The following is a 25,169-nucleotide window of genomic DNA, read 5'->3' as shown; positions in this document are numbered from 1 at the left end:
TTGTTATCGTGTTTGTTCAAGTTTTTATCAACTTTAACAAACCGTCAACATGCAGTTCTCTCTTACCTCCATCCTTTTCGCCCACTCTGTGGCTGCCGCAGCTGTGGCCTCCCCGGCACCGGCCGCGGCTGTTCCTGGTGCGGAGCCCCTGGTCCTCAGGGCCGTGTGGAAGCGCCAAACCAAGGCGGTCTCGCTCGCCCCGGCCAACAAGATCAGCCTCAAGTACAGCGGCGACAGCAGCTCTTCCAAGGGTCTCACTAGCGGTTCTCTCCTGGGCTCCGGCGGTTCCTCCTCGATCGCGGCCTCCAAGGGCGTCACCTCGGCCTCCATCGACGGAAACATGAAGCTGCCGTCGGTCGTCCTCGAGAGCATCGCCACCATCAAGGGCGTCTCGTGCGCTACCAAGGGATCCGTCATCATTCCCTTCACCGACGCCACCGACTACGCCTCGGCCAAGAAGCAGTGGCCCGCCAAGGACTTTGTCTTTGTCACCACCAGCGATGGCAGCTGCGCCTCTGATGGTCAGCGTGGCTTCTACAGCGTCAGCGCCCTCGCTTTCGATGACAAGAAGACGACCGTGACGGCCACAGCCGCCTCGGCGGCCATCAAGGACGTCATGAACGACGCCCAGGTCCAGTGGGCGACCACCCCCGGTGCCAAGGCCAAGCGCAGCCTCGACCTCGACCTGTCCATTGACTTGTCGGGCAAGAAGCTGGTCGACCAGGGCCCCTTCTCCGTCACTGCTGATGTCGCCAAGTACACCGGAGACATTAGCATCAGCGGCAGCCTGAGCTTCAACTTCCTGAAACTGAAGCTGTCTTCCATGTCTGTCGACCTCGACTACAACTCTGCCCTGGCCCTCAACCTCACCACCGCCGTCAAGGCCAGCAAGGATACCACCCAGAGCCTCAAGTTCGAGCCTCTCGACGCCACCGTCTCGGCCTTTTCCATCCCCGGCATCCTCGACGTCGGCCCCCTTTTGTCCTTCGGCCTCGGTGTTGAGCTGTCCGCTTCCGGCACCGTCACCGTCAAGACCGGCATCCTGACCACCTTCACCGACAGCAAGGTCCACCTTGACTTTATCGACGCCAAGTCCTCCACCGCCACCGGCTGGAAGCCCGTGACCACCATGGACAACACCTTCAGCGTCGACGCCAGCCTGCAGGTGAACCCCTACGCGGAGCTGACGGTCGGCATGGGCGTCAAGGCCTTTGCGGGACTGGTCGACCTGACGGCCTCGGTCGACACCAAGCCGACGCTCGTCAACTCGTTCAACGCCCACGCCGAGGTCACCAGCACCTACAAGAGCGACACGGGCAGCATCACCTTCAGCGCCCCCAAGAACGTCGACAAGGAGTGCAAGAACGGTGCCTGGTTCGCCAGCTCCCTGCAGTTTGGCGTCACCGCCTCCATCGGCACCCTCAGCACCGACCTCTTCTCCACCACCATCCCCGTCTTCGAGAGCCAGTGCTTCAGCTTCAACCTCATCAAGCGCGACGACCTTACCACCTCCCCCGCCCTGCCTCGCCGTGCTGTGACCGGCAGGAGGATTGCGGCTTACTGAAAAGAAAGCTGATGAAAGAGAGAGTGTGTGTAAGAGTGTGATTTTTTTTCAGTTTTGCTTGTTTGATTTTTGTTGAAGTTTGAGACTTTGAATTTTTGTTCTTGTAAGCATGTACGAGGATTTGTTTGATTAGAAAAGCATGGATGATGGTTTTTGTGTTTTGAGAACCTGTATAACTAGAGACTAGAGAGCATGTATCATAGCAAATAGAGGATTGCGGAGAGCCAACAACCAAAAAAATCTTGTTCCATTTTCTGGTAAATGTGCATGTCATCAATGTTTCTTTATATCAGTGCCATTAAAACCGTCTCTGGTTGCAATCAATTCATGGCGTTATTGTCTTGTTGCAGTTCATGTATACTATAGGAATATAGTTGACCAATTTAAGGCTACTGCGATTGGGAACGAAAGTGCTGCATGAGCGTACAATGGAAACTGCTATTTGAGCCGAGAATAGGAACAAGGTGACAGTTGACGAGCAGTGTGCAGAACAAAAAGGTAATAGAAGCATTGGAGAAGGACTAGATGAAGGAGTTAGAAATCTTCCATGATCTCTGAGATCTATGCGAGAGGAGGCGACGGTTAACTGGAAATGCTATGGCATTGCAGATCAGGACGTCCAATTCATGAATACCTTTCAGGCTCACGCTTAACAAGAAAATCATGGCCCAATACAATACTACTGAGTGTGAAATAAACCCATTCCGTCCGCCCACAGACCTGAGACCAAGATTGGTTGAACTAATTTGTTTGCTACACCGCTCATAAAAGCGCAGAATACTACCCTTTCAAGTTACGTGCGGCTAAGCTTTTGGTATTTTGCTCCATACCTGTTTTGTTTTGGTGTCTTACATGACACGAACACATACAACCATGGTCCAGGGCTGTACAGTAATATAATTTTCTTGCATACTTGTTTCGGTGCGCGACTAACACGGCTTGCACGGAGGACGTTTCGGTCTTATCACTTGAGGCTTCAGCCGCCATACTACGTATTGAATGAACGGGATGCCAGCTAAACTCGTGGGACTATATGTATGTGTACCGTATTTACCAAAGCACTTCATATGATTGAACGTCAAATACCGTGTCGTGTTACAGGGAAAAAAGTGGATTATCATATATATATATATATATATATATATATATATATATATAAGGTTGCTGCACGTCGATCATTAACCAACAAAACATAAAAAATCTGCCCGAACAAGAAACCGAACCAACCGAGAAATGCTCCGACCATGCCTGCCTATGTAATGCAATGCGAAAAAAAAAAAGATTATTGAGTCGTTTTACATCGGAACCTGCCCGGTAGGACGAAATGGCTCCATACCCACAGCAGGATCCGCCCCGGCCCTGGTCCCCTTATGCTGCTGCTCCTGTTGCCCTTGCGCCGGGTCCGCACCGCCACGCGGCGCATACATGTTATTCGAATAGGCCGGTGGCGCAACGGGAGTGGGGTTCGGAATGGAAGTATATGGCCCATTGTACCCGGGACCGGTGGTGGTGGTCGCGCCGTTATTGCCGTAGACGTAGCTGCTCGTGACGGTGTAGGAGGCCAGGCGACGGTTCCGACGCTTGATGGTAAAGACGATGAGGGCGATCATGATGCCAAAGAAGATGACGATGGACAAGACCATGGCGACGATGATGCCGGTGCTAAAGCCTTTGAAGCTTTCTTCGTTTTGCCTTTGGTACGAATCGATTTGCGTCCTCGTCTGGCGGGGGATGAGGTGGGCTGCGGTTTGGGCTTGCTCGAGCACGGCGGCCAGGGCGCGAATTTTGAGGGCGGTCATTCTCTTTTGATAACTTTTGGTGTTTTTGAATTTGTCGGAGGTGATTTGGTGGTATGAGAGGACGGACAATACAAGCCGCTATGTCAATTGGTTCGTTTGCTTTTGATGTTTTGTCGCAAATGTCAAAAATGATCTGATTTTGCTGTGATTGGCACGATACTTTCTCGAGGAATTTCTACAATTATCTACCTACTTATGGCAACGGACATTCGTTATGTCTGTACTGCCTTCGGGCAAGAAATTGACAATGACCATCTTACAATGGCAGTGCCAGAGACTATAATCGGCTGGCTGTGCCTTCTTACCCTATCTGAGGTGCACAGCGGGCCTGTCAGCTCGCTTTTTTGCACCGCCCCCATACTTAGCCGCCAACCTGCCGACGTGCTTAACGCGATTAACAAGATTGAATGAAGCACGAGACGATTTGATTTTTGCTGTGCATCAACTCCCCCGAGATCTTTCTTTACCGCAGACTTTCCCATTGGCAGTTGAGCCACTCAAAAGGGGTCTTCGCTCAATCCAAGCGACTCCGCCATCTCACATCAGCCATGATCTCTGCAGGCAGGCGCTTAAAGGACAATGGAAAATCTTGCCAATTGCCAATTTGCTGACATTGGAAGAAAGGGGATGGAATCCAGTCAGCAAAATTTGCCGAATTTTGAAGGAAAGTTGAAAGAAGCTATCACCCTGACTACTGTAGACAAACAAGCATTGAGGATTGAGAGAAGAAATCCAGAGAAACAAAAGCAAATGGAAGCGCATCGGCAAATTTACTAACCGACAGCATGCGCCGCTTTGGTGGATCCTCTGAAAAGAATTTTTGGCTTGTTCGATCTCAAGTTAGGCAGGCAGGTGCTTAATTGCAGTGGTTAACATGGCGCTACATAAAGATCAGAGAGAGAAGAGAATCCCCCGCAAATCAAAAATAGGTACCACGTAGATGCACGAACATTCTTTGTCAATGATTGACTGTCAATCCGGAAAAAAGGAGGAAAATCCATCTGCTTTAACAAAAAACACGACGGAAAAAAAAAGCGGTCTGCGCAGATCCGATTCATGTCGCTCCTAGGAGATGTTTGAACTTTCCAACCTTGACTGACAATTTTCCTTGCTCTTACCAAGTCACTCGTGACATGAATCCATGCGTCTGTCTTTGCTGGCTTACCCCTGGTTTTATTAAGCCTCAGCGTTCCGGCACAGCCGAGTCGTCTCGATTCCAACCACCACCGCCAATTACTTCCGCTTAACTCTAATGTAGTTCTAGAATGTCCCTGGGGCCTGCTCAGCTGGCTTATTTTCAAACGTCCCAAAAAGCATCACACTGCATGACTTGTTGTACTGCTGCACTTTATAGACATTTTTCTTCTTCATCTTTATCGTTTTTCTTCTTTTTCATTCTCTTCATCAAATTGGCAACGTTCCAAGGAGAGTTGCATTAAACTTGAGCGGCTCAATTCTACATACCCGAATTCCGAGTGCTAAGGTACCCCACACCTCTCTCGCTTGCTTGGCGCTGCCCGCAAAAAGGTTTCAGAGACCATGTTGGCCTTTCAGTGTGGTCAGCAATATTTGCGCCAACGGTATCCACTAACAAGGCCTCCCATGTTGTTAGTGCGACATTTGATGAGACTCGCAAATTTTCTCCCATCTCCTGGGCATTCCTTGATTAAGCCAATTTACTAGAGAACTAGCACAAGATAGTTTAGTACCTGCATATGTTCTGTTGTCAGACGAACTTGGCTTGCAGTGATTCCTTTTTCCCCCCCATCTAAACTAGGAAGGTGGTTTAGCAATGCGGCCCGACCCTTAGAGCATTTGTTCAGCCTAAGAAGTAAGACAGACTTGAGAATGCTACCAAGTACTTGTAGCCTTATTTTTCGTCGTGACGGAGCCGTGCTGGGCTTGACCTTGTTGTGATGTTACTAGTTTGGTTATCACTTCTGGGATTTACCAGTCGAGGGAGTTTCTCACACAATAATATGATCCCTGAGTGCATCTTTGATCTTTCCCAACTAGTCTAGGTATGCTAGTCTAAGATTCCCAGCAATTTGGCATCTTTGGTAACTTGGGATGAATTCATCGGTTGCATCAAGAATGTATGACGACTTACCAAGACCACCCGTTCGTTCTATACAGTCAAGACCGGTTAACCTTATTGTGGTTAAAACTTCTTTTTAATGAACAAGACAGCTTAACCTTATTGCGCTAAAAAGTCTTTTTTTAACGAACCCACTCCTGTTTTATCGTTACCTTCTCTTCCCCCTCCTTTTCACCGGTCAGGTCAGAAACGCTAGGGTCACGGTTGATCGGCTAATTTCAGTTGGCGCTGGAGAAGTTTGCGACAATGGCCACAAGCACTACAGTACGTTTTTTTTTCATGTATGTGCGGAGCAAATTCCTTATGTTGGAACTTGGCAGTGAATTGAATGCCACATTTCGAACCTTTTTCCGCCCCTCGAGATTTGCAGTGTGGGTAGCGATCTACGCTAGATTTAGGCGACTCATCCATTGCACACACCAGACGAAACAAAGTGGTATGGAGAATGGGGGCAACACAACGCGAACTCGAGTTGCAAATGAACCTCCTTTTTGTTTTTTCCTTCCCCTTTCCTTGTGGATCTGAATCTTTTCTTTGGTCGCAACCCAGGGGCTAGGCGACAAACGCAACGCAGGGGGTTTTTCTTGACGAACAGTTCAGTGGTGTCCAGCGACATCATGTTAGTTAGTGCGTGGTTCCTTACATCTGCCAAAGCTGCATCGCAACGCGTCGGATCGTCTTGACAGCATGACAGGTCCGCCCTGCAAGAAAGAGTCAAGATGTTCACGTTGTTGATTGCCTATTGCCTTGATTTTGTCTCCTTTTTCTTTTCCTGGCAAGACAAAAAGTCTATATTTGAAATCATGGCAGCAGCAGCAATTCGCTCTGCGAACTAGATTGAGACATCTGTCAGAACACTGAAGCGTATCTCGTCAAGTTTCAGGATACCAGATTTGGACAACACCGGCCTCCACTTGGATGGAGCATGCTGCTCGGATTTTCGAAACCCCTTTCAAAGTACCCTGCATGAGCTTGGCCTTGTTCATGGGTAAGGTCCACGCAGAAAGAAAGGTTAAGCTTCTTTACTACTTTGTATCGGACCGAGGGACAATGTTACCTGGCGTCCTCAGGAACCACGATGATGGGGTTCGTAGCCATGCCCCCGGTAAGCTACTGGGAAAATCTGTATATAACGAACCTGATTGTCCTTCTTTCAAGATCTTGTTTGTCTTCTTCCAGCCCATCCACACCACAGTTTTCAATCATTTGATACTTTCTTTACTTCATCGCCCCGCCGGACGGACCATTCTTTTCTTCGACGATACACTCTTTGTTATCCCACAAACTTTCTCTCAAAAACACAAACTTTTTACACCTTTGTAATTTCAAAGCCTCAAGAAATCCGTCAAAATGAAGTTCTCCATCGCCTCCACCTTCGTTACCCTCCTGGCCGTCGCCAGCGCCGCCACGGTCGAAACCCCCGAGCAGTCCCTTGACCGCCGTGCCGTCCTCCTCATGGAGCGCCAGGGCGCCAACGCCAACAGGCCCGTCCCTGAGGGATCTTGCTGTGTTGCCAACACCTCGCTGAAGCAGGATGTCTGCCGTGTCAACGGCCAGAGCGGACGCTGTGTTCCTTCTGGCAGCGCCAACTGTATGATAGAACCCTTTCTGTCCCGATTTTGACAAAACATAATCGACAATATATACTAACTCTCGAATCACAAAAAATATAGGCGGTGAGCGTCTCACTTGCATCCAGGACAGCGCCTTGACCTGCGACCCCAACAGGCAGGAGCGTGGCCGTCCTTTCTGCCGTCCAACCAACGGCAGGAAGTAAAGCTTGACGTCAGTTTTCGGCATCCGACAGTGTCGGGTGCTGCTGACGTTGCCCCCGAGTAAGACTAGACGCTGCTCGGGCTGGTTGTGCTTTTATTCTTTTTGACTTTATTTTTTTATTATTATTATGAAGGTGTAATATTTGGAGAAACTTTTTGGGACACAGGGAGTCCATAGAAACTGTTATTTGATTGAATATACAGCTGTGGTGTTTTGGTGAAACGTTTCGTGTCACTTGTCTATCTGCCTGGTGAGTCATGTTCCTCGCCTCTTGAATGCTTTCATTTATCCCCCAAAAAAAACCGTTGGCAACCAAAAACATGATGCAATCACTTTACCTCAATTCAAAGACGCAGCTGAGCTCAAGATGTCATCCGTTATTCGCAGAAAGTTGCATGGAAGTAAAGTTCAGCTGATAGGTTAGCGTGTCATGGCAATTGAACGGTCTGACGAACCAAGCCTAACGCTAAGCAAAACACGTCTCTTTTTTTTTTTCCCCTTTGTCCAAACCGCAACATTCCTTTATGCCAAGACACGTGCCAGTAGAATCCCAAGAATCCATCTCATCCTCCATCTCTTCTCTCATAATTTGAGTTTTTGACGGTGGGAGGCCTCTAAACCTAATCTGTCTTGATTGTTTTCTGTGAAGTGCTTGTACACGTAGTAAAAAAGTCAGAATCCACACAGCTTGCCCACTCCAGGGTCTTGGTGATGTCGATCTGTGGGGTTCTCCCAAGAGGTCTACCAGTAGTACTATGTACAATCTTCAGCTTGTTGCCAAAAAAAGAACCTCAACGCATCTTGGAACCTTGTTGTCAATTGTTGTAAATTCATGTATCGTGCAGCGCATCCGGGGCTGACTTTTGCAAAGAAGCAAACACCAATCATTGAACATGAAGAGTCCTGCAAATGTGATTAGCCAAGTTGCGAAACCAACGAACCCATCACTTATACAGAACCGGGTGACGACAGATTATACCCTTGGCGTTTTTATTATTACTATTATTTTTTTTTATCGTTCGGCAGATCTGGAAACCCTTATCACCAAAACATCCCTTACTTCAAGGATGAATGTGAATGTTCCCAACAAAGGACTGCGGACAAATACATGGGGAGACAAGGAAGAATGGGTAGAGAGTCCAGTTGGACGAACCCAAACTCAAAAAAATCCTGGAAAGCTGAATGTACATGGGATCCGCCGCGAAGGCAGAACCTGCGGATATCATGTCTCCAAGTCTCACCCTACCTTTCAGCCGCTCTCCGCTAGTCAGTTGACTTGTGACACATCACGTAGCCTAGCCAAGGACCAACAAGAATGAGGGACCTGGCGCATTTCATTAAAGAACAGTGGGATCGGCCCTTGCGTTTGAGTTGGGCTGATGATTTTGTGTCTTTCATTCCTTTGGCTTTGACAAAGAGGTAGAACTCCATAACATTCCACAGAGGGCTATTGCTGCAAACAAACAGGGAAACTGTTGGAGTTTTCTTTTTTTTACGACGTTAATAACCATCATCGGCCACACCAAGGACTGCCAGCTCTTTTTTATCCAGTGCAACTGTTACCAACAAACATACAACACAACATCTACTACAACAGCCGACTATACAACCCCGCAGCTGTCTACTACTTTTAGTCTCTTTCAACATTAGGCGCGTTCGACAACATGACCGCCATGAAGAACAACTTCTGGGCCTTCAAGGAGGGAGACGGAAACAACCGAGCTCATGTTCCAGCCACGCCCATGTGGATCGCCATCATCCGGGTCGTGCAACTGGTGAGCTTTTACTGGTTTAACAAACTGTTCAAGGGACAAGAAGAGGGGGGAAAAACATGCTGACAAGAACCTACGCAGGCTCTCGCCCTCTTGATCCTCATCCTGTCCGCTGTTGCTGCAAACAAGTTTGGAGTGGCAGTGAGTTGACCCACTCTGCTTCGGGTACTGTTTCCGTGTCCTTCATTCTAGTTGGCTGACGTTTTGCGATTTTTGTTCCCTTATTCAGTGGTCCAGTCTCGCACTCACCTGGTTCACATTTGCGTGGACCCTCCTGCACATTGGATGGCTCGCCATCAGTATCCTGATTGTTCCTCTGATCTACAACATCTGGGGACAATTGTAAGTCTTTCAAATGGCACCCCTGAATGTTGTGCCTATCCACCACGACAAACACTGACAGTCTGAACTAACCATTCTTTTCCCCAAAAAGGGCCGTCGAGATCCTTAGCGTCATCTTCTGGCTGGCCAGCTGGGCCGCCCTGGCCGCCGACGCCGCCGCCATCGGCGATTACGAGAGTGCCTACACCGGCAGGGGCCGCCTCGGGCTCAGCAACGACTTCAAGACCGGCTCCAGCTGCATCAAGGCATCTGCCGCTCTGGGTGCCCTCCAGTGGGTTCTGTTTGTGGTCACGCTCGTGTTCTTTGGTAAGACTACTACAATTATCTCCCGACCTCTTCTCACAGACTTTGTAAAAGAAAAAGAAAAAATGATGTGCAGTAGAAACTAACTCTTCCATACTTTCCGTGTACAAGTCATGGCTCTTATCCGCTTCCAAAAGGGCCACACCACCACCACGACCCGCGTTTCCGATCCCGAGGCCGCCGCCGGCTCTTCGGAGCTCAAGACCGGCCCGGGAGGGCTCCACACCACCACCCAGCAGGCCTATCCCGACGATGGCGGCGTGCAGGCTCAGCAGGGCTTCGTGGAGCAGCCCGTGTCCGTCGACCACGCAGAGCCGCAGCAGCAGCAACCGCAGGCGCACCAGGCACAGCCCACCGCCTATTCCTAGGGAGAAATGAGCAAATGGCTGGAGAGCGTGCTCCTCAAGTTCTGAGGTGACGCTTGGGCTTTGGTGGTCCTGTCAGTCGAGTCCTTTCTGATGGAGAGGGCATGTGACTGTGGGTTCTACACGGTGGTCTAAGGAAAGCCTGGCCTTTTTTTTTAGGCTTGGAGAGGATTCTTTTTGCTTCTTGGCGGTTGAGTTTTATACCCCCCGAAAAACGTAGCAGGTTGTGTTTTTTTGTTTGCAGCTTTGTTTTTGATTCAGTATCAGCTACTTTTACATTCCTTAAATAGCTGTTACGGAGCACTAATAAGATATTTGCATTTTTGCTGTCTGTTGATAAATACGAGGAGTGTCTCAACGTCGAATTCCTGCTGTTACTCTGGCTACTGGCGAGTTTTTTTGTTACTATTACTTGACCTGTGAAAACATCACTGCATCGCACCCAAAGGGGCCCATAATTTGTGGAAAGGGAAGTTGTCGTTTAGTGGCTATGGAAAAAGAAAGGATTGATGAGCTTTCGGCAATTCCGATGAAAGGCTAAGATGTTTTCTTCCTTTTAACCTAGATTCCAAATCCCGTGCCAGACTGCGTCCAAAGTCAACCCGCCCTAAACAGGTTGAGCAATGTCGCAACCACACGGCTTGGAAGCAAAACTCCTCAAGAGATGCCATCCTTACGGCCCATTGGGACTCTTTTTGAGAAAGCACACAAGCAAACATGTCTTTGCTTCTCAGTCTGCCACTCCCGTCCACAATCAGCACCCAAGCCGACTCGCTCCGAACAAGCCGGTCAATGTCGCAAATTGTGGTTATCCTTGGTGCTCTTTCTTTCGAAAGGCGCATTAGACAGCTTCGGACGGAGTGGTACAAAGTCCAGACGCTATTCCACTGACGAAACATCCCAGGTGATCCGCTCTGAACAGATCAAGCCTGGTGCCTCGAAGGAACAGGTAAATGGCTCTTTGGGCGGTTTGAACCGCCTCGAAGGGGTGTCTCGATGATGGTGAATGCCCTCGTAGGCTCGGTATGCCATAGCTTTCTCTTCTGCGCATTGGCCCGTGCATGCTCACCCGCTCTGAACAGATGAGGCGTGCCGAACTCGGCAGGAGAGTGAGGCGTGCCATCAGTCGTTAGGTCCAAGGCGTCCTTTCCAAGATTTGAGTTCTTCTGTTCTTTTTTCTTCTTTTTTTTTTCTTCTCATGTCTTGTCTCAGCTGGCCGGGTAGCAGCTACATTGCCGTTTTGCTATCGAGAATGTTGGATATTTGGCTCCAGTTCTGCCGTAGTGGTGGATTCTCGAATCCGCTCCAGATGGGTTTGTCGGACCATGGTGACGAGGTCAGGCTCGTCGACTCTGTCTTGGAAAAAAAATTGACAACAACTGCTTTCTGTGTTGCTGTGTCATATTTCATAGTGTGCCAAGGTCGGAGAAAGTTCTAAAGTACCGCTGATCGAGATGGTGGAATTTTGTTGGTATTGGGGCGGGTTTTGGGGGCAAAAGCCCCCAAGGAGAAGAGGAAGGGGAAGAGAACAACCCCGTCAGGCTGGGGCGGAGGGCATCCTTAAATAATTGAAATTTTCAGGAGGCAAAACTTAAAGTTTGAATACGCCGCGATTATGCAGATGACACATGTTCAAGCCGCATAGGACAAGCACTGATGAGTTTGGTCTTGCATCGTTAGGGGAAGTTAGTTTGCTTTACGTTTGTTCGAAAGATGGACGCCATGCCAATCAAAATGAATGTAAAATACTCTGCTTGCGATGCTTTTTGAGTTTGAAACCGCAGATAGGATATTCAAGAAATCATGCAAGCTATCTGGGTTAATGTCTGGGGGTGATACGTAATATTGACATATGCGAGACACTATGAAGTTCTCACTTACAAGTTACCACTTGCTGGCTGACATGGCCAAAAGCGAACGATCGCATTTTCGAATTTACCATGAACAATCCAAACCTACAACTAGATAGTATGGAACCGCTGCCCCGCCGAATGCAATTACTGGAAGTTTCATTATCTCCGCCGGCAAGTTGCAAAGATTTACGTAGTAGAATGTGTTTTCAAACCACTCTCTGTGTTTGGTTTTCAGGTTCTTCTGCTGGCTTCAACACCTGTACATAGTAATGCCGAATGTCTAGAACACAGTAATTATTCGGTCAGTAGTACTGTCCGGTGTGACTAGTATCTGCAGGCATTTATGCGTGTTTAAAGGTGCTCATACTGTGACCCACCTCGAATTTAGGTCGTGGATTTCTCCAGAAATTTCTAGACTCCACCAGAAAATATACAGATACGGCAACTCTCACCTTCCATGACGTCCAATTCAAGGATGCGCAGAACATTGAGGTTATCTCTAGAAGCCTCGAGATGGCACGGAACCTTCTGAGGAGAAGCCTATCTGGCTATCTAGCGATGATCCATGGTAGGATTGTCGTCTATAAAGGAGTCACTATTCGACGGATCAGAGGACCAGAGAGATTAGCAAGCCAGATTCAAACAACAGAGAAACAATAATACAAAGCTTCACACACGCGCTCAAAACACGACTATACACCAATCAACTACCTAATAATACATCATCACTTTACATACACCATCACTACAACAATCTATCATACCTTCATCATCTAAACCACTTTTTAAAAAGCTCACACTTAATCAACCACCAAAATGTCGATCTTCGCTCCCCGCTCATCCGTCTACGAGCCCAGCTACAGCGGGCTCTTCCGTCTCATCGACGACTTCAACAACTATGCCGTCGAGGCCAGCAACAACAACAACTCCTCTGACGCTGCAACAACAACCAAGCGCGGCCGCTCCGGCCTCATCTCAGACATTGTGAGCTGGACGCCCAAGTTTGACCTGCAGGAGACGCCCAACACGTACATCCTGCATGGCGAATTCCCGGGCATGGACAAGAAGGACATCAACATCGAGTTCACCGACGACCAGACGGTGACCATCCGCGGCCGCAGCGAGCGCTCGCACACGCACGAGGAGCCCGCCGAAGATGACGATGGCGATGCAGTCGTTGTGCCGTCCTCGGGCGACAAGAAGAGCGGCAAGGAAGCTGCCGACAAGAAGTCGGACGACAACAAGGACAAGCAGGTCGACAAGAGCAAGGAGGGTCAGCAGCACAAAGTCAAGTACTGGGTTTCGGAGCGCAGCTTTGGCGAGTTCTCGCGCTCCTTTAACTTCCCTACCCGCATCGATGCGGGTGGTGTCGTGGCCAAGTTGGACAATGGCGTGCTGAACATTGTCGTCCCGAAGATGACCAAGCCGCAGGGTAGGAAGATTGCGATTGAGTAATGCAACTGAAGGGATTGAATCAGGGATTATGGGAGTTGCTTCATACTGTACTACTTTGTAACGATTTTACGATTTTTGAACCAGTGTTTTTTTGTCGATCTCTATCTTTTATTTTTATTTTTTTTATCGCAATTAATTCAAGACAAAATACACACAGATTCTTGCCTCGAGACCCATTGCATTGATGATACTCAGTAAACACAGATTCAACGCGTAACAATTATCGCCATTAATTTCTTGTGCATTTTCCAACTAACAATGGTCAATTGTTAAATCAGGGTCCACAAACCAGTGATCCTCGCCCACCTGCCGAATTCGTCATTTTCAGCACAGTTTGCACCATTCAGGGACCGCGCTCTGTGGTTACATCGCTCGACCGAGTGCCTGTCAAGCCTGTGAGGTGTCCCTATTCAGCTACAGTACAAATATGGCTGCATGACAATGCTAGTTCATGTGGATCATCCAATTTTTGACCCCTCCTCATATTTTTTCTCTCTCCTGTACATGATCCCGTCACAATCTCCTTTTTTTATTTTTATTATTTCTATTTTTTTTTTTGTTCATATTAGGTTGAGTATGCCCTCCATCAAGAGGGTGGCCGTCATCGGCGCCGGTCCATCCGGCGCTATAACCCTAGATGCACTAGCCAAAGAGCAGGCTTTTGATGTCATTCGAGTGTTTGAGCGCAGAGAAGGCCCTGGAGGATGCTGGTGAGTGGGAAATGATGGGGGAGCGTGGCCGACATGAATGCGACAAAATTTGCGCAAAATCCGCTACTCTGGTGCTGATTTTTATTCGCCACGTCTCTTCTTTGTTCTTCCAAAATAAAAGGATCGGGGACTCGGCGGAACCTCCGCACCTGTCTGATTTCAAGCGCCTCGCGGACCGGACGGCAGACTTTCCGGTTCCGATCCCGGAGCAACTCCCAGCATCCGGCGTCACGACCCCCACGCAGCCGCGCTTCGCCGACTCGTCCATCTACCCGTACCTGGAGACCAACGTGCAGGACCTGTCCATGCAGTTCTCGCAAGAGCCGATCCCGGCCGACAGGAGCGAGCTTTCCGTCTCACTCTACGGCCCATCCACGCCGTTTCGTCACTGGGAGGTGCTGAGGCGGTACGTCGGTGATGTCATCCAGGCCACCCCGGGCCACGGCGATGTTGTTTCTTACGACACGACCGTCGAGCTGGTCGAGAAGGTCGGTGACGAGTGGCGGGTGGTCCTACGCAGGCCGGACGGGCGCGGAGGCGATCGCTGGTGGAACGAGACGTTCGACGCCGTGGTCGTCGCGAACGGCCACTACAATGTGCCGTACGTCCCTGACGTCGAGGGGTTGGAGGAGATGCAGCGGGCCATGCCGGGAAGTGTTTTGCACAGCAAATACTTCCGGGGTAGGGATCAGTTCAAAGACAAGGTAAGGAAGTGATAAGACGATGTCCAAGATTTTCTCAGTATTTTGTGTGAAAGGATGCGAGTGCTTATCAGGAGAAAAAAAAAAATCTTTGGGAAAACAGCGAGTTGTGGTGGTGGGCGCATCTGTGTCGGCCGCTGACATTGCGTTTGACATTGTCAAAGTTGCAAAATCCCCCGTGCACGCAGTCGTTTTGGGTCACACCGCCAACGCATATTTTGGCGACGAGGCATTCCGCCACCCAAAAGTACAGATGCAGCCTTCGATAGCCAGAATCGATGTACCACCCGGTGGTAAGGGTGCCACTGTGTACTTTGTCGACGGCACGTCAGCCAGCGGGGTCGATTATTTGATTTTTGGCACCGGATATAGCTGGACGTTGCCGTTTCTCCCGCAAATCCAACCCAGAAAGAACCGCGTACCGGGGTTGTATCACCACGTTGTTTGGCAACAGGATCCGACTCTGCTGTTCGTCGGGGCGGTGGGAGCGGGCTTGACATTTAAAATATTCGAGTGGCAGGCCGTTCTGGCGGCTCGGATCCTGGCCGGGAGAACCTCGAGGGCGCTGCCGTCGCTTGCCGAGATGCAGAGGTGGGAAGCCGACCGCATTGCTGAAACTGGCGATGGACCCAAGTTCACCGTCATCCACCCGCACTTTGAAGAGTATTTTGAGACTCTGAGAGAATTGGCCGGAGACGGTAAACCAGGGTTAGGTAGGAAACTGCCAAAGTTCGACCCGAAGTGGCTAGATGCATTCATGGACGGACATGAGTTGAGGAAAGGGATGTGGAAGCGGATCAATGACCAGGCTAGAGATGAAAGCAGACCGATACCACATCTGTAAGAGATATATGTACTTGTGCAAATATTCAATCATCCGTCATGTGTGCTATAATTCCCTTGGTATGTGAAGAACTTGCTAATCTTTAGAACCCATGTCTTTCCAAAACTTCTGCAATTCACACATTCATGCTGTTGTGTTGCCTCTTTAAACCATAGTACAGTGGTTGTTACTGTAACTTTTTGACTTTCGTTAAAATCCCGCCAGGAAGATAGGGAACTAAAATCTCGGCTTGCAAACTTGAAAGTTAATGATATTAGCAAAGGATCCAGACATTCCGAACCATCCGAAAGTGGTCCGTTGCAGCCCCTTTAACGTTGTTCATATCTCAGCGAAGGATAAAGATTGCAGTTTGCGGTCGGGAATGATGTTATACTTTGGACATATAAACTAATTTGATGATATCAATACTTGTTGATAAGGATCAAAGTCAGAATGCTATCTTGGTGGTATCGCGCATGTTAAGTATTCAATCGATGGGATCACTTTGTTCAAAACCGAGGTTTGTTAAAATTGGGTTGATGTGACGACATTGCTTACCACGTAGCGTACCCGCAGTGCCTGGAACCCCTCCACTCCCAAGGTGTGTCCGGCATCGCATCCACCGAAACGCTACGCCGATCTTGTGCCGATTTCGCGCAACTCCACCAAGGAACCGAGGAGAAGAAGCGCTATAGCTTCTGTCAACCGAGACGCGTCGTCTGCGGCAACCAAACAGAACAACCCAACCAAACACGAGCAAACAAAGTCGTCAACAATGGGGATTATTCGCAAAACCCTGGTCGCGGGCACAGTGACCGCAGCAGCTACCCTGGGCTACATCGGCAGCGCCACCACCCTCACGAGACCACTCCCCGTCAACGATAGCGTGTTCAGCTCAAAGCTCTACAAGAAGTACAACATCCACCGAAACCCGCCGACCCAGGATGTCGTGACGAAGCGCGTGCCCCTAGACAAGATCCGTCCAGAGTTGTTGGAGAAGGAAGGCGACATCGTACTCGAGTTTTGCCGCGGTGTTTGGACTAGCCCTGGTACGTTTGGCGACTTGCAAAAGCACAGCCGCTCACCATTTGGAAGCTAGAGTCAATGATTCTCTCCCAGACTAGTTTTTTTTTTTCTGGAACGAATTTCTTATTTTGGTTTCGCACAAAAAAACTTCTTCTCAGCCTACGAAATCCAGCGTCGATACCTAGCGCGTAAATACCACAACGCCTCTACCTCGACCGATCAAGACCTCTGGTCCAAGGAGCAGCTGTCGGCCTCGACGTACGAGCCGGGAACTATCATAACGGATCACTTCCAGGTCCTTGAGAAGACGCCGACGTCCATCACGGTGCGGTGCGGAGACTCGCCGCGCAACCAGGGCCCGCGCGACTCGGACGGCCTCTTCACCTTCTCGGCGGTGGTGGACAGGGAACGCGGAGAGGTCGAGCTGGGGCTCAAGAGTACCCTCTTCCCCAGTTCGAGGAAGCTAGAGGGCGACGAGGCAAAGCCTCCCATGCCGCCCTGGATGGATGACCTACACACGTGGTACGCGAGGTTTTGGATGATTTCTGGGTACCGCAGGTTATTGAAGTAGACCCTGGCCCAACATTTCGGACATATGTGAGTGTTTTATGATGTGTAGCCGCAATCGAGACTTGTATATAAAGTACATACGTAGCTAGGTGAATACCTCGAGTTGTTGGGGGAATCTTGGGTGAGTGGCCACTGGCAATGTGCAAGCGCATCACCAGCGCATTACCCACACTTGAGCTGTTGCAGTGAGGGGTAAGGTATATCTATGGGGTATCATGTTCCAATTTTATCATGTTTTTTTAGCCATCTCCGTACATCCGTGGTAGCCACAAGCGTCGAGGCAAGCGGGGTTTCATGTCAAACGTGTTGACAGATAATAAGAACCAAGATTGCCTTGTAAACTAGCAACTTGGCTTCCTGATTTAGACTAGAGAGTTAATCGGCTGTAGTTTAAATTGTTTGCCGATCATGCCCGTGTGGATCAACCAATGTGGTACAGTTTGGTAATGTACCTATGTACCACCGGCTATCTCCATTATTTCTATCGCACTTGCATACTTCACGTCCTACCTCCAAGGAGTATATATAATCGTAATGACCTCCCTTGACCTACTCTTGGGGTTTCTTTGGTTGAAGAGTCCGAGAAACTCCCTAGTGTATCTCCCCCGAGGCTTGTACATAAAACGTCAACCGATCTTTTTTTCTTATCTTTTGCCTGATATCTTCGATCCACTGACATGGAAACTCAGCCCAAATCGGCCGCTGCGGACCAGCACCAAACGAATGGAACAAGTACACCGTACCAAACCCACCCACTTGGACCTCTATCAGCAGAGGAAATCAGTCGGAGCGCCAACCTGATCCGCGGTGCATGGCCCGAAGGGACAAAGTTTCAATTCAAGGTCATAACCCTCTCGGAACCGGCAAAGGCGCAGCTCATCCCTTATCTGGATGCCGAGAAGAAGGGACAAGCGACGTCACCTATTGATCGACGTAGTTTTGTCGGGTACTACATCAGGAACACGGTTCGTAAAAAAAAAAAAAAAAACACCACCATCTCAGCCGAACACGAACACTGATAATGAATATCTCTTTGTGCATGCTGACGCTGGTTATCTTGTTCTGGCGAATAGCACAAACTCCATGAAGCCATCGTCAACCTGACACAAAATGTAGTGGAGAGCAACGTCCTTCTCGGACCAAACCTCCACGCCAATGGCGACGCCGAGGAGCTTTTGGAGATCGAGGAGATGCTCGCCTCGGATCCCAGTGTAATGGCCGAAGTTGCCAAGCTGAAGTTGCCTGAAGGGACAAAGCTTGTAGCGGATCCCTGGATATATGGTAAGTAGAAGACATGACCTCGATTAGCCCAGATCATAAAGCACATAGCTTTATCCGTTCTGTTCTCACGAGATACTGAATATTCTTCCCTGCAATCCAGGGTCCGACGGTGTCAACGAGGGAAACTTTAGTGACGAAAAGCGTCTGTTTCAATGTTTCTTGTACATGAGGGACCCGAATAATGCTTCTATGACGGAAAGTTGCCATTATGCTTTTCCCTTACCGATATCACCAGTCGTAGACCCCACGACTATGAAGGTAGTTCGTATCGACATTCTGCCAACGGGTCTTGATACCAAAGTTAGGCCTTTGTCGCCATGGGAGCCCGCACCACCCAATGAGTATGTTGCCGAGGCGCAGCCAGCCCTGCGGACAGACCTGAAGCCTTTGCGGGTGCTGCAACCAGAAGGCGCTTCATTCAAGGTCTCCAAGTTCTCCGAGACAGGTCATCGAGTCTCATGGCAAAAGTGGGACTTCAAAGTGGGATTCAACCAGAGGGAGGGTATGGTTCTTTATGACGTTCACTACGACAGCAAGCCCCTCTTCTACCGCCTGAGCTTGTCAGATATGTCGATCCCCTACGCCGACCCTCGGCATCCTTTCCACAAGAAGGCAGCCTTTGACCTTGGCGACGTGGGTGCGGGCATCATGGCCAACAACCTAGGCCTGGGATGCGATTGCCTCGGCTCCATCTACTACATCTCGGGAGTTTTAAGCAATAGTGAAGGACAGCCAGTCGACTACCCCAACGTCATCTGCATCCACGAGCAGGACGCAGGTCTACTCTGGAAGCACACCAACTACCGGACAAACAAGGCCAGTCTCGTGCGCAACCGAGAGCTAGTCCTGCAGACGATCCTGACCGTGTCAAACTACGAGTACATCCTCGCCTGGATCTTCAACCAGGCCGGAGACGTGACGTACGAGGTCCGCGCGACGGGGATCCTCAGCACGCAGCCGGTGGACAGGGATCTGCAAAAGACCCCCCACCCGTACGGCACGGTCGTGCACCCGGGGGTGCTGGCGACGCACCACCAGCACTTCTTCTCGTTGCGCATCGATCCCATGGTGGCAGGACACGGCAACACGGTGGTGTACGACGACGCGGTGCCCCTCGCGCGCGACGCGACCACCAACCCGCACGGCGTCGGCTACACGGTCGAGACGATCCCCATCGAGACGTCGGGCGGCTTCGACCTCGACAGCTCCCGCGGCCGCGTGTTCCGCATCACCAACCCAGCCGTCCGCAACGCCGTCAACGGCGCCCCCGCAGGCTACAAGCTCCAGATCCCCTCCATGCAGCCCATCCTCGCCGACGCCGACAGCTTCCACCGGCGCCGGGCCGAGTTTGCCGACCGCTCCGTGTACGTGACGCGGTACTCCGAGGGGGAGCTGTTCTCGGGCGGGCAGTACACGAACCAGAGCCGGGGTGGGACCGGGGTGAGGACCTGGGCCGAGCGGAAAGAGTCGCTGGCCGGCGGCGACCCGGTGGTGTGGGCGCAGTTTGGCATCAACCACGTGCCCAGGATCGAGGACTTCCCCGTCATGCCCTGCGAGGTGCTGAGGGTCACGATGAGGCCGGTCAACTTTTTCGACAGGAACCCGGCGCTAGACGTGGCGCCAAGCACGCAAGACTTTAACCAAAGCGTATTGCTGAATGGGGCCGGCAGTGGTGGTGGCAGTTGTGGTACCAATGGGAGCGTTTGCGGGAGCTAAGGCTGGGGCTGTGGGTTGTTGTTACTGCTTACTGTAGCACAAGCGGGGAACAAAAAAGCTCCAAATTTGGGGGTTGTGACAGGGATCATATGCCAGTCCTGAATTTTAGTGCCTGCCAATGCCTGCCGACTGTTGTTATCCATCCAATCCATTGTATTGTCGTATCCGTAGATGTGATCGGCACCGTTATCGCAGGGTACAATATCGGCGACCAGGAGAATCAAATGTGCATCAATATCTTTAATTACAAGGCCAGACCTTGTGGCCGTTGTTTAAATTTTGAGTCCGTCTCCCTTGTGCATAAAATCCTTTCTGATCATAGCCCAAAAAGAGTAAAGATTCAAGTCCACGCCAACTAGAGATCAACTCAGTCGCTTCTGACACCATCAGGTTTCTATGCCATTTGGAAATATGACCGCCAGGACTTTTCCTTTGCTTCTGGTAAAGGCGTTATCTTTTCAAGTTTTATTTTAGGAACGGCCAGGCTGCAACCAAATTTGGCCCCGCGCGCGGATGGGCCCATGTGGCACAGGCAACAACGCTAAACACAGCCGTACTCGATAAAATGCACGAGCTAGTTCAGCCCGAAAAATGGGCCGTTGGCTTGCAGGAGCACGAAACTGGAGGTCATGATTGGTAGGTACATCACAAGTCTCCACACCGCCCTGGTAGCTCAATTGGCTAGAGCGTCGGACTTTTAATCCGAAGGCTGCGGGTTCGACCCCCGCCTGGGGCGAATAGGAATATTCAAGCCCACCATCGGGTAAACCCATCTTTTTTTGGCCATAAAGTAGCCTAATATTTTTTGGGGGTTTCCCTTTTCGCGTGTAGTTATTTTTTCAGAAGATTTTTGTTTTCGGAAATCACTTGAATGTTCAAATATTTATTTTAGGGGAACATTAGAAATTAAGTAAAATTTTCACGCTAAAATGGATCAAGATACGGCGAAGACAATCTGGATCCACTTATATTAGGCTGCCCTACTTTGGGTAGGAGGTGTTAATGAGGTGATTAATTCAATTTATTAATCCAGTCTCCATTTTCTTGTCCCTCGTGTCGCTCTCACCTGTACATCCAACCCACAAGTGTCAGTCGCTTATTGTAACCGCGCTGGGTGTCTAGTCTAGAATGCTTGATTTTGTTTTTGTTAATCGCGACGGCCTGACCCCCGGTTATCCACACCCTCTTCTCTCAGACGATCCTCCTCCCCTTCCATCCCACAAGGTCGGCACAGGGTCGGCACATTGCTGGCAATTTCCCTCGAGATATGCGAGGATCGAGTTTTCTCCATGGGGTGCAGAAATTTCAACATTCGTTTGGATTGATTGGATCAACGTGATCACTTCACATGGGGCTGTCACCCATCGCCTCGTCTGGATTGGCTTTCTCGGAATTTCTTGCCGGCATAACGCACGATTGGGTATTCTTTACCTTGAAATTTTGTGTTTTCGACTTCACAGCCCCCAAGTAAGGGACCCGTTCTTGCCAAGGTTATCTAACATAGCCTGCCCACTTGGCTGTCAGCTCCGAGAAGGAGCGTTGGTGCTAGACCAAGACGGGGACTGGTTTGCTTGTTTTACAGAGCTGCTGCTTGTGTACAGTCAGCACCCAAGCTCTTTCGAAGAGCGTCCTTGCCTTGAACCACTTCGGCGGTGAGCTCCTCTACTAACGGAGACTGTTTATGACACTCACAGATAGTAATACATGCGTTTCACATTTGCTATCGCTTATGGCTTGACATAAAATAAACTGTTAAAAAATGGGCGTTGGAGAGTTATGGGTAAAGCAGTCGTGTTGGTGATGGGGTTCGGCGTTCTGGGCCCACGATTTTACTCATTAGTGAAGGGTGCATACCCCTGCAGCTAGCTAGCTCCCGCGAACGACATGGGAGGCCAGGCTGCGGTGAACTCCAGTTTCTCAGCCGCCCAGCACTTTGGATCAAGCAGTGCTACATAAGACAAGCAACAATCCTTTCTTTGCGCTTGATTACTATGCTTTTTTTTGAGTTTGATATCCAAGGCGAGGCTTTGGCATCTTGCCCAATTCATCCATCCCTTTGGACTCCTGCAACTTGGACGACTTTCCTTCCAGTCTGTTGAGCCGCTGCCCGATCACCGGCAGCTCTTTTCAAAGATGGCGAACTCTTCACTAGGCCAGTTCGACACAACGTTGGACTACGTAGTCGAGCAATACCCAAGATTGCAGGACATGGACTTCAGCAAAAACTGCACGATATTTGGTGAATGGCTAACCGCATATACCACCACATACCGGTTTGTGATCCCCGTGATAATAATGGCTGATGTCTCCTGGCTAACGCCCACTTCCACATTGTAGAAGAGACAAGAAGTCAGTTTTGGGGCCTCTCCTGCTACTGACCCCTGATTTTGTCAAAATGGCCCTGCCCGATGGCTTTGATTCCCCCTATGCAAGCCTCCCTCAGACTAAAGAGGTTCTGTTGGCTTATTATGCCGACCTGAATTCATGGTACTTGGCAAAATTCCTAGGCTACAATGAAGCAAACGTCACCAAGGCCGAAGAAGATCTTCTTGTCAAGATACTTTATGACCCTATGGACAAGTGCAAAGTGGAGTTTTGCCAAGCCATCGGTTTCATTGGCAACGCCGACATGACAGGCATAGGGGTAAGTTCTCTTCTGCGCAATCATTTCTCGCACTTCGGACCAGATACTCATCTATAATCGTCTCCGGATAATTAGGTCATGATTTCATACTATATCGGCGCGGGCTTGGCAACTGCCTACTTGATAGCATTCACAATCGAGAGGTACAAGCAAGCGAAGAGGCAACATGCCTCACGACAAGGCATTCCTATGCGGGCCGCCACCTTTGGCCACAAGGCTTCCAAGCGAGTGCTTGAGGCGTTTCACGGTAGCTTCTTTGGATACATTACAGCTTCCATGATGCTTTGCGTGTCGATGCTCGTCGCCGGAATTTATATTGCGATTGACAAGGTTGGTCCTAAACTTCTTTTTCCCCACTCGAATATAAATATGCATGTGACTAATACGATGGATGGTATGGGTAGATCAACCAGAACATTGACGATAGAGACTCGGTTTTCGGTACTGCCAGCAGGTACGACATGTCATTGTCAATGGCCAGCTGCGTGTTCATTATCTTTCCCATCTTGGTAGGATACTGCTTCATGCGAGCCCCCGAGCAGGGCCAGGGGGCTAAGCATAAAAAATGGCTTCGAAGGTAAGGCACAAGACCACAAGAGAGGAAAAGACTGCTGCATACCGAACTTGACTTGTATCGCTGGTGCCAAGATATGGCTAACTGGATCTGTTTGACTTACAGGGCCGTGCTTTTCCTTGTCTGGGCTTTAATCACGGTCGAAGTCTTCCTTTCTCCCAGAGGTGAGAGCGACTATGACTCGCGCAAAGTCGACACCAGCACCATGACGCAAGTGCAACGCAGAGACTACGATGCCGAATACTTGTGTGATCAACGCGGTGGGCATATCTACTGGAACATTGTGAAGGTGAGTTATTTGGAACCTCCTCCGTGACCGCTCCACCATCATATTGCAAGGCTAACATGGTGACCTGCTATTAAAAGGCACTTCAAATTATGGTGATTGGGCTACCATTAATATGGCTCGTCGCCACCGTGTTTGTTTTCAAGGGCTTCGCCATTCCGCGCCTCCGAGACAGTCCAACCCTGCAAAGACTCAGGAAGACGTGGCACCTGATTCCTGCCTATGCGGCTTTGGTGCTTATGTGGGCGTCACTTTTCTTTCTCCAATGGTACCGGCAAAAGATTAGAAACAACTCGGGAAAGCTGGGCGAAGAGTCCCAATGGGGCTTTGGTCAAATCCTCGCCCTCTTCCTCTGGGCGCCGACCATTGTCGAGTTTGTCTACATTCTCATCTGTGAGTCCCCTGATAAGTCTACTCATTGATCTCTATCTTTCTGTTTGTACAGAAAGACACAAGTTCATCTACTGACTCAAATCTCTCAAATCAGGGGGCCTAGAGGACAGCCTTCAGAGCCATATGCCACCAAACCACCAACTCACGGTCGAACGAAAGTCCAACAACGTCCAGCCCGGAAACATGGACTTCCAACATGGCGATGAGATCACAGCAAACAACGACCAGCCTGATTTCGAAGCCGGGGGCTACAAGAAGGTACCCGTGATCAGCTCGATAGCCACGACCGGGTACGACACGGCTTACTCGAGCCCCATGCCGACGCCTCTGGCAAACCCGGTTCAGCAAGTCGCGATCGCGGACGGGTTCTACGCTCAAGACATGAGTGGCAACTGGGTGCTGGTCAGCAAGGACCAGGCTGCGATGATGCCCGGGTGCATGCATGTTGTTAATGGGAAGGTTGTTCCTTCGGGGACCAGCATGGGGCGCATGTAGGTGCCCTGGTTGGTCGAGGATGCATTTGATTCTTTGATGTTTAGCGTGTAGCGGACTTGCCACTGTTTTCGGTTACTTTGGACAGGTTGATGGTTCATGGCGGGATTTGCCCTTTATACCCTGGTTGTTTATTTGCCTGTTGTCTTGCCAGAAACGATCTTCTTTATGAATCTACCATATTTTAATGCTGATGCTTTGCCACCGGTTACTTTAACTCACGCTTGTCGTTGTTTCACCCATATTTTACCCCCTTTCGAGATCTGTATTTCATTTGCCATATGTCGATACGCTGGGCCGTTTTCTTGAGCCCAAGACCTTTTGATTGCCATGCAGCGTAAGTACTACTTGGCTTGTGGGCTTGCTTAAATACAATTATCCAACTAATATAGAGTTTTCACGGCGCCAAATCCAAAAAACTTTCAACCCCATACCTGTCTCTAGACCATTCTTATACGGGTGAAGTCAAGTGTGTGCTCAGCATATAGCGATTCGTCACATGGCTCTTGGAACAAGGGTGCGGGAAGTTAGGTCAGGTATGCGCAAATGAAGGTGAATACGGAAGTCTACCTGGCTTCGCCTTTGGCAAAAGTATTAATGACTTGGCCGTAAGCCCCTGGTAAGTT

General features: G+C 49.8%; 8 protein-coding genes across 8 annotated transcripts; 7 read left to right on the top strand and 1 right to left on the bottom strand.

Moving 5' to 3' along the window:
• Window positions 1-49: 49 nt before the first annotated feature.
• PgNI_00733 (uncharacterized protein) lies at window positions 50-1,564 on the top strand (the record flags this gene model as incomplete). Its single annotated transcript, XM_031120810.1, has 1 exon — window positions 50-1,564. One exon carries the CDS (start codon window positions 50-52, stop codon window positions 1,562-1,564), a length of 1,515 nt encoding a protein of 504 aa, XP_030986238.1.
• A 1,295-nt stretch (window positions 1,565-2,859) lies between these two features.
• PgNI_00732 (uncharacterized protein) lies at window positions 2,860-3,363 on the bottom strand (the record flags this gene model as incomplete). The annotated part of the gene is made up of 1 exon (XM_031120809.1): window positions 2,860-3,363. The coding sequence occupies one exon, from the start codon at window positions 3,361-3,363 to the stop codon at window positions 2,860-2,862; it is 504 nt and encodes a 167-aa protein (XP_030986239.1).
• A 2,909-nt stretch (window positions 3,364-6,272) lies between these two features.
• Window positions 6,273-7,714, top strand: PgNI_00731 (uncharacterized protein). The gene is made up of 2 exons (XM_031120808.1): window positions 6,273-7,052; window positions 7,135-7,714. The coding sequence occupies exons 1-2, from the start codon at window positions 6,812-6,814 to the stop codon at window positions 7,236-7,238; spliced, it is 345 nt and encodes a 114-aa protein (XP_030986236.1). The 5' UTR covers window positions 6,273-6,811; the 3' UTR covers window positions 7,239-7,714.
• An 801-nt stretch (window positions 7,715-8,515) lies between these two features.
• PgNI_00730 (uncharacterized protein) lies at window positions 8,516-11,518 on the top strand. The gene is made up of 5 exons (XM_031120807.1): window positions 8,516-9,012; window positions 9,091-9,150; window positions 9,239-9,351; window positions 9,443-9,657; window positions 9,766-11,518. The coding sequence occupies exons 1-5, from the start codon at window positions 8,902-8,904 to the stop codon at window positions 10,020-10,022; spliced, it is 756 nt and encodes a 251-aa protein (XP_030986237.1). The 5' UTR covers window positions 8,516-8,901; the 3' UTR covers window positions 10,023-11,518.
• Window positions 11,519-12,688: 1,170 nt separating this feature from the next.
• Window positions 12,689-15,582, top strand: PgNI_00729 (uncharacterized protein; the record flags this gene model as incomplete). Its single annotated transcript, XM_031120806.1, has 5 exons — window positions 12,689-13,304; window positions 13,620-13,722; window positions 13,897-14,037; window positions 14,159-14,741; window positions 14,842-15,582. The coding sequence occupies 5 exons, from the start codon at window positions 12,689-12,691 to the stop codon at window positions 15,580-15,582; spliced, it is 2,184 nt and encodes a 727-aa protein (XP_030987483.1).
• A 566-nt stretch (window positions 15,583-16,148) lies between these two features.
• Window positions 16,149-17,158, top strand: PgNI_00728 (uncharacterized protein; the record flags this gene model as incomplete). The annotated part of the gene is made up of 2 exons (XM_031120805.1): window positions 16,149-16,610; window positions 16,746-17,158. Exons 1-2 carry the CDS (start codon window positions 16,337-16,339, stop codon window positions 17,156-17,158), a joined length of 687 nt encoding a protein of 228 aa, XP_030987482.1. The 5' UTR covers window positions 16,149-16,336.
• Window positions 17,159-17,680: 522 nt separating this feature from the next.
• Window positions 17,681-20,442, top strand: PgNI_00727 (uncharacterized protein). Its single transcript, XM_031120804.1, has 3 exons — window positions 17,681-18,122; window positions 18,231-18,438; window positions 18,539-20,442. The coding sequence occupies exons 1-3, from the start codon at window positions 17,835-17,837 to the stop codon at window positions 20,152-20,154; spliced, it is 2,112 nt and encodes a 703-aa protein (XP_030987485.1). The 5' UTR covers window positions 17,681-17,834; the 3' UTR covers window positions 20,155-20,442.
• Window positions 20,443-21,879: 1,437 nt separating this feature from the next.
• Window positions 21,880-24,831, top strand: PgNI_00726 (uncharacterized protein). Its single transcript, XM_031120803.1, has 7 exons — window positions 21,880-22,427; window positions 22,492-22,798; window positions 22,874-23,128; window positions 23,203-23,375; window positions 23,478-23,661; window positions 23,739-24,051; window positions 24,146-24,831. Exons 1-7 carry the CDS (start codon window positions 22,288-22,290, stop codon window positions 24,544-24,546), a joined length of 1,773 nt encoding a protein of 590 aa, XP_030987484.1. The 5' UTR covers window positions 21,880-22,287; the 3' UTR covers window positions 24,547-24,831.
• The last annotated feature ends 338 nt before the right edge of the window (window positions 24,832-25,169 follow it).

This window comes from Pyricularia grisea (assembly GCF_004355905.1).
Source record: "Pyricularia grisea strain NI907 chromosome Unknown Pyricularia_grisea_NI907_Scaffold_1, whole genome shotgun sequence".
NCBI classification, from domain to species: Eukaryota; Fungi; Ascomycota; class Sordariomycetes; order Magnaporthales; family Pyriculariaceae; genus Pyricularia; species Pyricularia grisea.
The sequence above is the reverse complement of the archived record's forward strand: the minus strand, read 5'-3'. Positions and strand labels throughout refer to the sequence as shown.